Source organism: Tetrao urogallus (genome assembly GCF_951394365.1).
Source record: "Tetrao urogallus genome assembly, chromosome: 4".
Lineage (NCBI taxonomy): Eukaryota > Metazoa > Chordata > Aves > Galliformes > Phasianidae > Tetrao > Tetrao urogallus.
The window spans coordinates 15,273,599-15,288,100 of record NC_136817.1 but is presented as its reverse complement, the minus strand read 5'-3'; the positions used below and the strand labels follow the sequence as shown (position 1 = coordinate 15,288,100).

Below are 14,502 nucleotides of genomic sequence, written 5' to 3'. Positions count from 1 at the left end.
TAAGCAGGATCAGTCGTTAAGTCTTGTTCAGAAAAGACTGAGCTTTTCTCCACTTTTAGCCCTGTAGCTGGTCAAAAAATCCCTCAGCAGTCTTTTCTTTTGTGAAAGCTCTTCTGATGCATGCCCCACAGCACGTGTCCTAGCACTGCTCCTGAAATGCCAAGTAGGAAGCATTTCCATGAAGGCTGCAGTTTAGAAGAGAGGCTAAGATGTGTTTCACTAGGATATATGCATGCCTTCCCACTGTTGTGAGATTCCACTGCAGAATATTGTCTGAGTGTAGCAGCTAGTCATTCAGGCTCTGTATAGTTCAACTGTGGCAGCCATATGGAACGTCAGTACAACAAACTCATTGCTGTATCTTGAAAATAGTGCACATGGATTCAGGCTGATTCTGAATGAGACAGAATCTCTCACAGTAACACAGACCACCAGAAGGCAAAGGAGAAAGAAGTTAATGGGAGGAAATGGTTTCCCTATGTGAAGAGAGCCATCAAGGAGACAGTGAATCTACAGCATTTGAATGATGGAATAGCAATAACAACATCAGCAATAGCACAACTGATGGCTGTTTCTTCCTGGTCAATATTTTTTGGAAGTGGAAGTGGAGGCAACATAAATTCTTTTTAAATTGTGTTTTATCAAATTGACAGGAGTTTGTGGGGTTTTTTTGGGGGGAGGGGAGGGGTGGTTTTTTGTTGTGTTGTGGGTTTTTTTTTTGTTTTTTTTTTTTTGCCTTAGTAACTCTTTCAAAAGGAAGAAATGTAATTTCTGTATGGAATGGTTCTGTCTTTTATCAGTGACCTACACAAGCTACTAAAGTTTCAGTACTTTGGACTGGCTCCTGAAGGCATTAATGCAGAACCTCCCAATTCATGCAGTGGCTGTCTCTTGGCAGGGAATGGGCTTTTTTGTCTGAATCCAGGTTATGGTATAGAAACTAAATAAATAAATCCATATACCGTTGCCTCAAGTGGGTGAACAGACCTGCACAGACAGGACTGAGCAGAGTTCAGTGGCAGCACTGAATTATGTCACTGAGCAAGAATGTCAGCACAACCTCACTTTATTAGCTCTTCTGTATTAGTAAAGGGATTAGAGTGGTAATTTGATTTATTGCAGAAGGATGTGAATATTCCCCATTTCAGACTTAGAGCTACCCATCTAAATTCTCATACAAATTTTACAGATCTATCCTTTTGAAAATGCAAACCCACAGCAGACATTACATGCCTACACTGTCTATGCAGGAAAAAAAGAAGTGCATTCATATGTAGGTTACAGTGTTGGTTTTGCATTTTTTACCTCTGTATTTGTGAATATCTAACCAATCTACAGAAATATTTCTGTCCACCTGTCCAGCAGGTTTCCCTGCTGAAACTAAGAAATTTCTCTCTGATTTGGTTTGAGTCTGTTGAGCCAGAGATAGTCCTAAAGACACAGCATTTGTGATAACTCTGACAGGCAGCTAACAGTACTTACATGAATCATTTACTTTCTTTTATTCTCTCCAACCCTGTGTTTGTCTTATCTCCTTAGAAGGCAGGAAGTTTTCCGTTGTGTTTAACACAGTTGAATCTGTGTTCTTGAGCCACTACTCTTAAAATGAGTAGGTTTTTTTAGATAATCAGTTTGCATTTTTATTTCATCAGATTATTTACTTTAAACTGATTTGTTTTAGAATCAGTACCAGTAGAGGCTGAAGTGGGGAATCACAGAAGTCTTGACATTTTAACTGCACTCTCATCCTTCTTGCTGAATCCTTTTAATGAACATTCACTTTGCTAGCTGTAAAGTCTGGCAGCCAACCCAACTCTGACTGCTCCAGAATGACTGATGATAACTGTCCAGGGGTGCTGGATGGAAAATCCTTCCTGGGATAACTGTAGGGTGATAGCGAAAGATGATTTTGGACTCTGAGTCTGCAAGACCCAGAGCTCTTAGAGGGAGGAGAATGATATTATGTTGTGTGTGTGAGCTTTCCATTTTGGAGATGAACTGCATGGGTGCAAAGCAATTAAGTATGCAGATATCTGTGGTTGCTCCTATCTTCCAGAAATGTGCTGTACAGTCTTCCTGCATTCTTGCCCTTTCTACCTTTCATAAAACAGAGAATCCTGCGAAGGAAACACCTTCCTATTCTCTTTGGGAACAAAGCAATCTTGCTGCACTCAAGGACAGTAGCAACAGAGAGAGAGCTAAATTGATTTTTCGCTTCTGTCTTTTTGTTTTTTTTCTTCCCTGCAGAGTGCCACTCCTCCTGTGCAGGCTGCATAGGGAACACTTCCCAGGACTGTACAGCCTGTCTGGCTTCACACCTCCTGCTCGAGGGCAGATGCCTCTCCAGGTGTCCAGAAGGGTTGTTCAGCCAGCAAGATCATTGCTCCTGTAAGTGCGTAGTGCAGGCACCTGCAGCTTATACTGCTGAATTTCATTGTGTGCACATTCTGTAATGCATTTCTGAATGTAATTAGAGATGCTGTCAGATTTATATGAGGCTATTTAAGTATTTTCAGGGGAGAATAGATTGGTCCAATTTTGGGAAATGGAATTTCTTCCAAACGGAAGGGAAGCATACAGATTGAATCATAAATTATAATCAGTTTTACTCCCATAGACAGCTTTCCTGAAACTATTTTGCTTTTCTTTTCGCTAGGCTTGGATGAACTTCTTAGCCAGCACTGTTGTAGAAAAGGTCTTACTGGCCAGCTCTGAAACGTGGTCTACTTTTCTTTGGCTAGATAAGCACATTGAATTAGCTTTAGCTTCATTTTTAATCCACTGCTTGTTATAAGTCAGGGTTTAAAAAGAAGGAATTCTGCAAATACGGGAGAAAAGCCATTACCTCTATGGATGTGCTTGACCAGTAGCAAGTACAGTGTTATTTGTATCTTAGCATTGCCCGCTGGTCAGCAAGTGGCCTTCTCATTGAGGTTGTTTGATCTCATTTCAACAGATTGCTCTGACTTCTGACCTTCCAAGTGACTGCAATAATTACATCTTCTATGCTGCTTGCAGAAAACTGTGGCCTTTGGGGTGCGCCATTCATTATTAGCTTTTCTGTACAGTGGATGGGGAAATGCAGGCATTTGAAATCTGATTAGTCTCCTCAGGGTCATTTGAAAGCTGTCTGTTGTTTTGCAACGATTCATTGAGTAAGGCTTCCCTGCATCTGTTTTGGCAGTAAGATAAATTTGCTGAAGTTGTATTTGATTCTGCCCTTGGAGGCCTCAAGTTTAGGGAAGGGAACCGCTTCTATAGTCCATGGCTGTGTTTATTCAATTTGTTTGTCCGAGGAAAAACAGTCTGACAAGTAAATGTATTCATTTCTTGTAAATGTATTTATTGTTATAAACGTTCATCAATTTTGAGGCTGTGCTTTGCCACCTTAGAGCTGAGGTGACTGCTGTATTATGTGAGTCTGGATCCCATTTTATGTAAATGTCTTAGAAACAAAACTTCAGTGTGAGGGAAGTGATATCTTTATGTTGCCAGCTTGTATCTCTGGCAATTTTTGAACAGTGAAGCTCAGTTAATAGAGGTTTGTCTAAAAAGAATTAATTTTCTAAACACTCAATTCACAGGCGTTACCTCTGAGAAGCTGAGAAGGCAATGGGACTTGGTGCATTAGGTCTTAAACAGTGGCGCTGTATGCTATGGCAGCTGTGAAAAGCTCATCTTCTGTGTGGGGAGTGAGCAATTGTGTGTAGCCTGGGGGAGTCCTGAGGTGGGAGACTTTGAAGTTGTTTGCTTTTATTCATGGAAAAGTTTCTAAAGTAACTTCTAAGATATTTTTACAGATCATTAGCTGTAGTATTTCTGTCTCCCTCAGATCTAGTGTGGAAATCATGGAAATATGGCATCTGGCAGTAAAGATGGAAAGATACAAAAACAGTCTGAATGAAATACTTTGAGCAATCTTAACCTCTTATTTTGCAATGCTTTTGTTTAGCTTTTGGGAGACAGAGTAACTAACGAGCTGGCACAGCGTTCACATTTTATTGGTTTCACTTTGGGAGGGTTTGTGCAGAAATAATTTCCTCATTTCCCTACTTGTGAATACCAACTCATGCCAGTATAATGTTTGTACAGTCCCACTCTCTCTTATATGTATGCTAGAGGGGGAAGAATAAAAGGGGACAATCTATTGGTATGATGTGTACTTCTATACCTTGACTAACATAGAGAATAAATGTGTTTTGGTTTTTTTTATTCAGTTTTCAACTCCTTGTTTTCATCTCATTTAGTCAAAGTGTAGTTATAAGAGCCTTCCATACCATGACTCGCCAGTCACTGATGCTTTGAGTGTTGTTTTATGTCCATGCTTTGTAGGAGTAGATGATTATTGTAGAGACTATTTTCCTGGGGAGGGAAGAATGTAAGATAGACTATACCAACAGCATTACAACAATTATGATTTGCTTACCCAGCCTGCCATCCATCATGCAAGACATGCTATGGCCCTTCTGATTTGGAGTGCTTAACCTGCCATCCCCACGCAACTCTGGCTGCTGGAAGGTGCAGGACTAGCTGCAAGGAAGAGCAGTATCTCAACTTGGTGGGATATTGTGTGGGTAAGTAAGAGGAGATGGCCTTGGGTCATACATAGGGATGGTCTTTCTGTAGTATTTGCCAGCTACTCAGGCACACACCAGGAAGAAATCAAAATGCCTGTTGTGGGTGAAATATCACGTAGATACCATTAGGAAACTCCCCAGTGTACATAGTACACAGCAAAGCCTCTGGCCATTCCTGCTGTACACGTCTTTTGTGAGCTGCATGAAATTAATTGCAAATTGTGTAAAGCTGGTGGAAGGGAGGGGGAGTCAGGTGCTCTTCTGCCAGCCTTGCTGCTGGTTTGAAGATTTGAGATCACATGTACAGACTGGTATACCTAGCAATCAATAGAGCATTCATATGGTTGATAATAACTTAATGAATATGTTTTTAAGAGTAGGATGGGCTGCAGCTGCATTTACTAGGCCAAGTATGTAGCTGCATCTTGTTGCAATCTGGTTTTTACACTGGGCTTGTCATTGCATTCCCTGTCCTTCCAGTCTGTGAGAGCACCCTGTGCTTACTAAAGGCATCGTGCTTGCTTTTCTCCTTCCCTGAATTCTCTTTGCAGCAGGCTGGCACTGGCTTTGCCTGGGATGGAGCAGCCTCAGGTAATTGTAACACCTGGGAATGCTAGGTGGCAGTTACCAGGGCTGGGGTCTCTTCTCAGAGATGTGGGTCCCTGATGGGCCCAGAGCAAGGAGGGCTGCTTAGGTCCTGCACAGAGCTTCACTGAAGTGAGCTAAGGAAACGTTTGTGATTCAGAGAAGCAATTTCTGGGGGCTCTAAAGAAAAATTGGCACAGCTAGGATTGCTGTGTGCATTTTTGAGATATAATAGGATTTATGCACAGGGGTTATACACTGTGGGTGCTTGATGCCTGCACTTAAGCCTATCATCAAAAGCCACTGATTGCATTTACTTGTTTAAAAAGAAAAATCACTTTTAATCCATCACACAGATACATATAAACATATCCTGGGAAGAGCTCCAGCAATTTCTGAGCTTTATCAAGCCATTTTTTTCTTTATCAATAAAAGATTCAGTATTTGAGTCTTATGCTAGGTTGAACAGTTCCATATGAGATACAGAATCCTAAGAAAAGGGAAAAACGCAATAAATGTAGTAAATGTATCCACTGAGAGGATATCATTCTCAGTTTAATCTAGATGGTTCCCTTTCATAGGGACTTATTTTTGCTTACACTATGTGTTCTTGAGTTTTGGTTTTTTTTTAATGAAATGCTTACTTTCCTCTCTGAAGATTATTTTATTTTCACCTTCCTTGTAAACAACAGTTATTGTTCAGTCTAAGAAGGGAGGCAGAACAGAATATCTGAGGAGAGGAAAATATCCCCTGAAATTCCTAGATAAACAGAAAGTGAGAGTGGGGAGTCAAGATGTTTCATGTAGTCCAGTAATTATACGATGAAAGTAATTCAGCAAGTAATTCAGAAAGTAATTTCAGTGTGATGAGCTATTTCTGCCCTGTAAAATTTCGGGAGCTATAATGATGCTCATTAATGTCCTGTAACATCATAGCTGTATGCACTTTATATCTTCCACCTTTTTTTCCCGTTACTTTGCATTATGTTTCCTGTGAAAAAGGCTGCTGGAAACATGATCTTATAGCTGTAAGTTTTATTTATTAAAAAAAAATGTATATACTATTTATCATAAACCAGGATTCTATCTCAGGAATGTTTTCTGTGCTGCTGGATGCGTGCTATGTGCTTTAATTATTCCTTTTATGTGACCGCTTCCTGTAAGTTTGTAGAAATGCCACAAAGCAATAAGCATGCTCCCAAGTGAATAGGTAAACACCACAATGCCTGGCAATTATGAGGAGAAGAAATTGCAAACCGTGTGGTCATGCAAGCAATGTGGAGGGCATGGTTTGACCTCCAGGCTCGTTACTCTGACAGCAATGAATCACCTGCAAAGAACCTTGCTTGGCTTTCTGGGCTCCAACTGAACTGCAATCCGATGATGCATCCGTTCCTTGCAAACTAACAAGCTTTGTTCTGGTGATGCAGCCTCTCCTTACAAAGTGGCAGAGTTTACTTTCGAGTATGAAACCCTGAATGGGATTCACTGTTTGGAGAGCTGTCTTCTCAAGCTAGAAATGTGTTTTCAAGGCTTGATTCATAGCGCCTGGTATCATTGAGTGTCAATGTTTGGATCTACAACCCCAAAACAGGAAAGGATTTGCAGCTCCAACATAGTAGGAACATCAGGAGACACTGTTCCTTTTATGAGCTCTGATTTTGCTCTAACTCTGTGACTCGTGTGCTTGTCCTGCCTTTAAGAGGGCGGTATGTATTCTCACTTGGTCTTTGTATCATATGGACTCTTCACATCCATGGGATCTTGCAGGTAGATGCAGTGATGTTTCTTTATCTAACTGAAGTCTTAAAAATCCTTGGAGGACAATCATTTATTGCCATACAGAATAAATAATAAATAAAATTGTGCTTTGGTCTTGGATCTGCAGTTCTAGGTGTGTTGATTTTTGTGCCAAATTTATGTCTGATGATTATGAAAAGGATGTGTGTCGCCAATTCTGCTACGAGCACAAAAGTCCACATCCAGCTTGCTCAATTTCACTCACTCTCTTGATTCAGCACTGATCAAACTACTAAGTTTGCCCTTGCAAGTTATTAATTACTGTTCAAAGAGCAGCTGTCCTGTAAAACCAAGCATTAAAACCCCTGACACTTCAATGATATGTAATGCATCAGAATCTAACAAAGCTTTTTCCTTTGCTTCCCAAAGTAGTATTTAATTGATTTATTTTTCCAATTATCTTCCTATTTGTGTCTAATTTCTGACCCTCCAGGCAGAACTGTTTTCTGACTTACAGGGACTGCTATGCAATGCAGCTGCCTGTCATACTTTATGGAGACATGCAGGAAAAATATTTCATAGGGCGGAAAAAACCAACTGTCACTTCAAGTCATTGCCTGTGAATTAATGTCATTATTGTACATGTTACCTGGATGAGGATTGGAACGTTTGCCTTGTTAATAGAAAAAGAATCTTATTTATAACATTTAACCAAATAAGCATTTCAAATGTTAGCAAAAGAAAGTCGAAATGGCCATGAGTTTCAATGGATTGATGTCTTTCCAACTTGTACTTGGGCACATTGAATTTCTGTCAGTTTTCTTTAGAATGCCGAATTCATAAACATCATTTCTTATCTAAAGTGTATGTACAGGAACACATTTGTGGCTTTAGCAGTTCCCTGCTGACTTTCAAGTCTTCTCTATACTTAGTTTTTCTCTTTTGTTTCTCTTCCTCTTTCAGCTGTTTATCCAATTTAGCTTCTGGATGTTGTTGCAAGCATCAGTTTAAAAAATAGCACCATTGCTAAAACTCCTGTCTGGCTTAGGAAAACCAGCATTAGCTTTTGTACTTGGGATAGGTCATCTGCTTGTCTTGGGGCTTCATCACTGATCTTTTCCTGACTTGGTGTGAGAGTAGTTAGAAATAATAATCTTCCTTGCAAGGAAACTCCGAGTTGCTGTGTTCAGCTGCTTGGGCCTTTGCTTTCTTATGTTGTGTGCAGTTGTGAAAAATGTTCAAAAATAAACCAGAAGAGCTTATGCAGGAGGATGCCTACAACAAGCCTTTCTGCCTTGCTCTTAAAATTCCGGAAGGGACATAGAACAAGAAATACACTCAGCTCCTTGTAAAATTAATGAGCTATTGCCCTACTCTTAGAGAGACATTGATACCATTACAAAGAGCTGGAGCTGGAGTTTTTCACAGGACCCGGCACTTGGCCTTGCTGAAACTCATCCCATTCAGGTCAGCCCTGTGATCCAGCTTATCTAAATTCCTCTGAAGGGCCTCCCTACCCTCAGGCAGATCGACACCACCTCCCAACTTGGTGTTGTCTGCAAACTTACTGAGGGTACGCTCAATCCTCTCATCTAGGTCATCAATAAAGGTATTAAACAAGAAGGGGAATGAGAAAGGGAAACTCTTTTTAGACTGTGAGCAAGGTGGTAACGTGCTGCTCTGAAGAGTGCAGTTTGGGTTCTGAAAGAAATCTGATGGAATTGGGTAGTCACACCACACTGACTTGCAATAAAAGCCTCTTGAATCCCAGACCACTCGAGCAGTAACTTGCCTGCTGGCTGAGCTGGATTGAGTCTGGACAGGAAGAAAGCAGAAGCAGGATACAGATACCAGTGTGAGTTGTTATTGAGAAGCATAAAGAAAACACTCTGCTTCTTTTCATCCTCATGTCAGACGGAGCCTGCTGTGAAAAATTTAAATAATCTTTTCCAAAACAAAGTACTTCAGTTCTTCCTTTACTCTGTCACTAGTTCCCCAGTGTCCCTCAAATTCACCATGAGCATCTGGAGGTTTTCTTTTTTTTTTGGTATTGTGAGTTCTTTGATCCGCAGATTTACAAAGAAGGAAGAGAGTGATGAGGCTGATTTCTTATAAAGCAGTAGCTGATCTCTTTCAACACATTAGGAGCAAACAGAGGAGACTGTACTGCAGCAGTGCAGCAGTACCTGGTTTCATAGATACATAGATGTTTAAGCAATAGTTTGAGAGAGCCTGGTTATTTATAGAAGATACTAGTTCTTTGGGCACCCTGGCTTTTCCCTGTCCCATTTTTATTTTCTGCTTGTGGAACCTGTTGATGGTACACAGGAGTCCCTTGTTCACGGTCACTGAAAAACACTTGGAATGTTCAGTTACTTACTGTCTCTTGCCAGAATTTTCTCTATGATAGAGACCAGTGGTTCCAGAAAGAGATTAAACTTGAGAGGTATTATTTTGAGCTTGGAAACTGAACTTGGAAGCATGAGAAACTATTTGAATTTGTTAATTTATTGAATATCAGTGCATAAAACTTTTCCCCCTACCTTCAGCTCTGTACATACAATCACATCACATACTCAGGGACCTGTGGATGATATGATATTAGGCACTGTATTCTATGGCAAGCTGTTTGCTGTCCCTTCTTACTTCATTGGGGCTGCAGATAAGATGGCAGGTCTCTCTAGTGATGGCAGGGCAGGTTTGAGACCTTGACTTGCTTTGATGGTAAAGGTGTAAATGCTCTTTAGGCTGATGCACTGGTTATATTAAGCTCTTCTGTAGAGAGTTAGGAATCTGCAATACAGTAACCTCTTTAAGCAGGTTTGGGGGTCTGTCACTGAGTTTAAGGGTGTCCTCACGTACTGCTTTGTTCTTCTTACCGCTGTCCTGACAGTGATGGATTGAGAACTCAGAGGGTCACTGTCTTAAGCGTACTCTTTCATTTTGCTCACCTTTATCTCCTGTCTGGCTGTTAATTTCCCATCTGAAAGGTTGGGAGTGTGGACAGACAGTAGGCAGATTAGACATCCTGAGTAATGTCAAGAGGTGAAGGAGGCAGCTGCTTTAAGAGCCTTGAATCCTGTGTGCACTCTGGATTGTACTGATTTCTGAGCTGCATCTGTGCTTTTCCATCACTGTTTGGTGAGGATCATGCATGTAACATATAGAAGAAATTAGATTGGGTTTAGATAACATTTGCAATTATGCTCTTGCAGGTATGGATGCAGAATTCCCCCAGACTCCTATGTGAACCTGTCTTCAGCTTGTAAATTTAGATTGCCTGACAATCTGTAGTAATGCTGTCATAACAGACAAAAGACAGAAAGTTGAACCTTTGGTAGAAATCTGACAAGAGGCCAGGTACTGGAATCAAGCCGCATAATTACATTTCTTTCAAGACAGTCGTCATTTCCTTTATAATTTTCTGAATTACCATAATGAGGATTAATTTGGCCTCCAGGTTGCCTTACACTGCCCCATTGTGCATACAAAAGGTTTGTTATAAAATCTTTCGACGTGCCTAGGTTCAGGGAAAGGTCAGGAGACATGAGTTTGTGTACTGCTGGGAAAAAAAGAGGAAAAGGTAAAAGGTTTAGAGGCTCTCTCATGTGAACTCTAAATGCTGTTGTTGGCTTTGAGGTCTGCTTTGGCCTCTTCAGGGTATGGATCTCTCATTTGTGTGGGAAAATCTGATCAGGATGAACTAACCATTGGAGAAGATTGTACAGCTGTACAGGTTGTGCTCTTTGCTCTTCAAAAGGGGGTGTTTGTTAAAGGTGAATCAGTTGGTAGAAGCACCTAAAATCAGAGAAGGGCTTGGGAGAAACAAAGGCCTTAGAACTGACTTTGGTACTCAGCTTTCTCATGCTCACTTAAGGGCAGATAGAATGGAGTGTGCTTCAGTAGGACAGGAGAGATGCAGAGAATGTTTGCTGAGGAGGAATGAAGACATCATGATGCTCAGGAGGAGCACAGGATGAATGTGGTAGTTTCTGATCTCAATCCCTCAATCTGATCTGATCCCAGATGCAAACATCTGGGAGTGCATGTTTAAAAGGAGAGCAATCAGAAATTGCCACATTCAAGCAGCTGTCCTCTCGTCTTGCCCCCATCCCCATCATGTGCTCTTCCTGAGCATTGCAGTGTTTTCGCTTTGGGGAAACACATTGCTGAGAGCTTGAGGAATAGATTGGGGACGTTAGGGAGTGCAGTGCTCAACATCTTGCCCTTGGGTACCAGTTAAGGGGTAAGAGGGTCTGAAAATTTTGTCTTCCTTTTGTAATGCCTTCCTTGAGTTCTTGGCAGTGTTCCCCAATAGCAGCTCTGTTTTGTCCACTTGTGATGACAGTATCCGTTATCTCCTGCTTCCTTTAGACTGCCATCCTTTGTGCCGTCAGTGTGTGGCCAACCTGTGGGACACTGGCAGCCTCTGTCTCAAGTGCCAGAATGCCCGTCACTTGCTCTTCGGGGATCACTGTGTTCCTGACTGTCCGGTGGGATACTACACAGAGAGCGGCGCCTGCAAACGTGAGTAGTCCCTGTAGAAACCTCAAGTAGCAGCAGGATGGCAGAGATCCTTGAGACATATTGTTTAATCCACAGTGCTCCACTAGTGGGACTATAATGAGTAGCAGGTAGGGCTATATTTGTGAGGAGGAGGTGAGGGGCAGATTTTCTGTCTCTGTGGGAAATCCTACCTCTCAAAGGCGGTGGCACAGGGAATAGAATGACAATACACGATGTTCTGTTTAGAGATGGCTACCCTGAGGTCCATTCTGTGAATAAGTGAGCTACTTAAATATAATCAGGGATAATTTCAAACAGAGATGTTCCATATGACTGTTAACCAGGTCTCCAGTTTGTGTAGTACCTGCACTGTTACAGGATGCAGACGCTGAAAATGCTTTTTGGGTGTGTTCCACGAAGTACCATGCAAATTCTGCTCAGAAAATAGAACTCTTGCTCGTAGGAACTTCTCAGGAAGTCTGCTACCTAAAGTGGAGTATCATCCCCTTCCACGTTTATAATCTTTCAGTTTTTGTCTTGCTACAGTAACGGCCCAAAAGTCTCTAGCAAGTTCTAATGCAAAAAGCCATTTAACTTTGCAGGTGGGCTGGTATGGTAGATTCAGCTTTTCATCTGTACGGGGGAAGGAGCATCAAAATGTTTTGTTATCCAGCCTTCTGTTTCTCTGTTTCTTTACTTATCTGAGCATCTCCTTCAGTTTTCATGTTGTTCCATATTGTGTCTGAGCTGCTTTACAGTTCCTGAACTCTTAGAACTAAGTAGGCTGCTTTTGTTATGTGGCCAACAGAGACATGTTAAAGCATCCTACACAAAGCAAAGAGTACTGCAGTTTATTTTAAGAGAAGAAAATTAAAACAAGAAATTCTGCGCATTAGAATTAAGATGTAGGTGCCAAAACTGCACCTTTTACTGGAAGTAACATTTTCTAATTCAGTCTGACTGCTCATGATTAATGTTTTGAAGCTACTCTCAAGCACACTGGGAGCTGTCTATTTACTTGGTTTTTGACAAATGAAATCTCAGAGACTTATGAAATATACTCAGTGTCATTTAATAGAAAAGACCCCTGAGAGATATATTTTACCTTCCTAGAAATTTAAGCCTAGGGATAATATTTCTTCCTTTTGCTATAAAGGTTTCATTTAAAAGAAGTTTTACATTATTCAGACTGTGTCAAAGCTTATATTACAGTTTGTGCTGGCATTTAAGATCTCCATCATGATGTAATGCAGTCATTTCTCTGATTCCTTTGCCTGCTCTTGCTTGTGATCAGTTTGGCCTGATAGGTGTAATGATGACATCAATCTTTAGGTAAAGGTGTATCAAGAAATAAAATAGAATAATAATTTTGTGTGTTTGTATCCCTTTTCAAGAAATTGGTAGGATCTATTGGCCTCTGCTGTGGTTTTTTAAATCTCTAAGCCAAACTAAGAAGCAGAAAGAGAATAAAGAAAACAGGGAAGATAAACAAGAGATGTGGCATAAAAATCTCTCTTAAAAAATGCAGGGAAAAAGAATGGTTGTAATGTACTTCCTTACTTCAGACAGACAGTGGATTTGCTGGCTGTAAAGCAGAAAGGCCATGTAAAACTGGGTCTGGTCAATACAGCAAGAGGTGGAAGTTTGATGTGGGCAGTTGCATTGATGCAAAGATAACTGGTTCTAGACTCATGTGCAGAATGATGGCATCTTTGCTCCAATCTTGAAATGTATGCAAATGCCATCTCAGTGTTGAGCAATATTGCAAAATCAAATAAACTGTTAGGAGCTACTATGAAAGGAAAGCCAAAGAACTCGTTCTACTGCTGACTATAGATGCTGCATGCTGTGAGCAGTTCTGCCCATCTCAAAGTGAAGGGGAGGAAAGCTGGAAGGGGGCAACATCTTTTGTACAGTGAACAACCAAGTAGACATAAGTTCTTCAACTTACAAAGTAGGAGATCTTAAGAGAAGGGAATGTGATGGAGGCCTGCAAAGTCGTTAATGAAATATAGAGAGAATGCATGGATATCTGAAGGGAGGTGAGAGATGGATGGGTGGGGCCAGGCTCTTCTTGGTGGTGTGTAGTAATAGGACAGGAGGAACAGCCTAAAACTTGTACGTAGGAAGTTCTGTATTAACATGCGGAAGATCTTCTGTATGGTAAGGGTGACAGAGCACTGGAACAGGATGCCCAGAGAGTTTGTGATCTTTTGAAGTCCCTTCCAACCCCTACGATTCTGTGAAATGGACTGTTATCTCTCTTTTAGTGTTGGCTCTTGAAATAGATTGTAGCTGGTGCAATTCCTATTGAAGGGATGGTTATAAATCTTCAGGGATGTGTAGAGCTGTTAGAAAAGTACTTACTGGTTCTGTCAGGGGGGATTCTAAACAAAGTACTTTGGGCTCAGGAGTGTCTGAAGTGAAAATAGTTGAGAGGTAGCATGAGAAGGGGTACTGACACTTGTTTTCCCTATCCTTGCTGTTTTTTGATAGATGCTTCTTGGCCAGGTCTTGTAGAGTTCTTCTTAAGGGGAAGATTGAAGTAAAAAGGAATGGGTAAAAAGAGAAGTGAGAGAGCTTAACTGAATCTATTTAAGTCATGTTTCACAAGATGGAATGCTTGTGGTTCTGCACCTGAGCACCAGTAAGAGCTTAGACTTTGATAGGGACTTTTGGGACTGAATCTCTGAGAGTACGGCTGCTAAACACTTCAGAATTGCCTTGAAGATCTGTTTTTGCTTGAACAGAAACATTTGCTTTTGCTGTCTCTGCAGGATGTCATCCCTCATGTAAAACCTGCAGAGGTAGGGGTCCTCTTTCCTGCTCCTCCTGCAACACCAGCCTGGTTCTGTCCCACACCAAAATGTGCGTTACAGTCTGTTCTCCAGGATACTACAAGGATGAGAGCCAGACCTGCAAACGTGAGTGCCTCCCTCCAAGCCATCTGTGCTTTCCACAGTGTTTTCATTGACATCTTTCCTTGCTTCTTCATTTACTGTTCCTATTGCCAGGAGAAGGAAGGTTTCAAGTGCCTAAAAACGTGATCTGAGTTGACAGAAGTGATTAGCTGCCTTAGAAACAGAGCTTGCAG

At 41.2% G+C, this 14,502-nt stretch overlaps 1 protein-coding gene across 1 annotated transcript in view; it reads left to right on the top strand.

The window, feature by feature from the left end:
• FRAS1 (Fraser extracellular matrix complex subunit 1) overlaps nucleotides 1–14,502 on the top strand; it is a gene marked incomplete at both ends in the record, with an annotated part of 163,381 nt that overhangs the window by 85,849 nt on the left and 63,030 nt on the right. Inside the window, 4 exons of the mRNA XM_079534855.1 lie at nucleotides 2,248–2,388; nucleotides 4,431–4,574; nucleotides 11,277–11,429; nucleotides 14,186–14,332. Of these exons, the coding sequence (XP_079390981.1) occupies nucleotides 2,248–2,388; nucleotides 4,431–4,574; nucleotides 11,277–11,429; nucleotides 14,186–14,332 (585 nt within the window). The remainder of the gene's footprint in view (nucleotides 1–2,247; nucleotides 2,389–4,430; nucleotides 4,575–11,276; nucleotides 11,430–14,185; nucleotides 14,333–14,502) is intronic.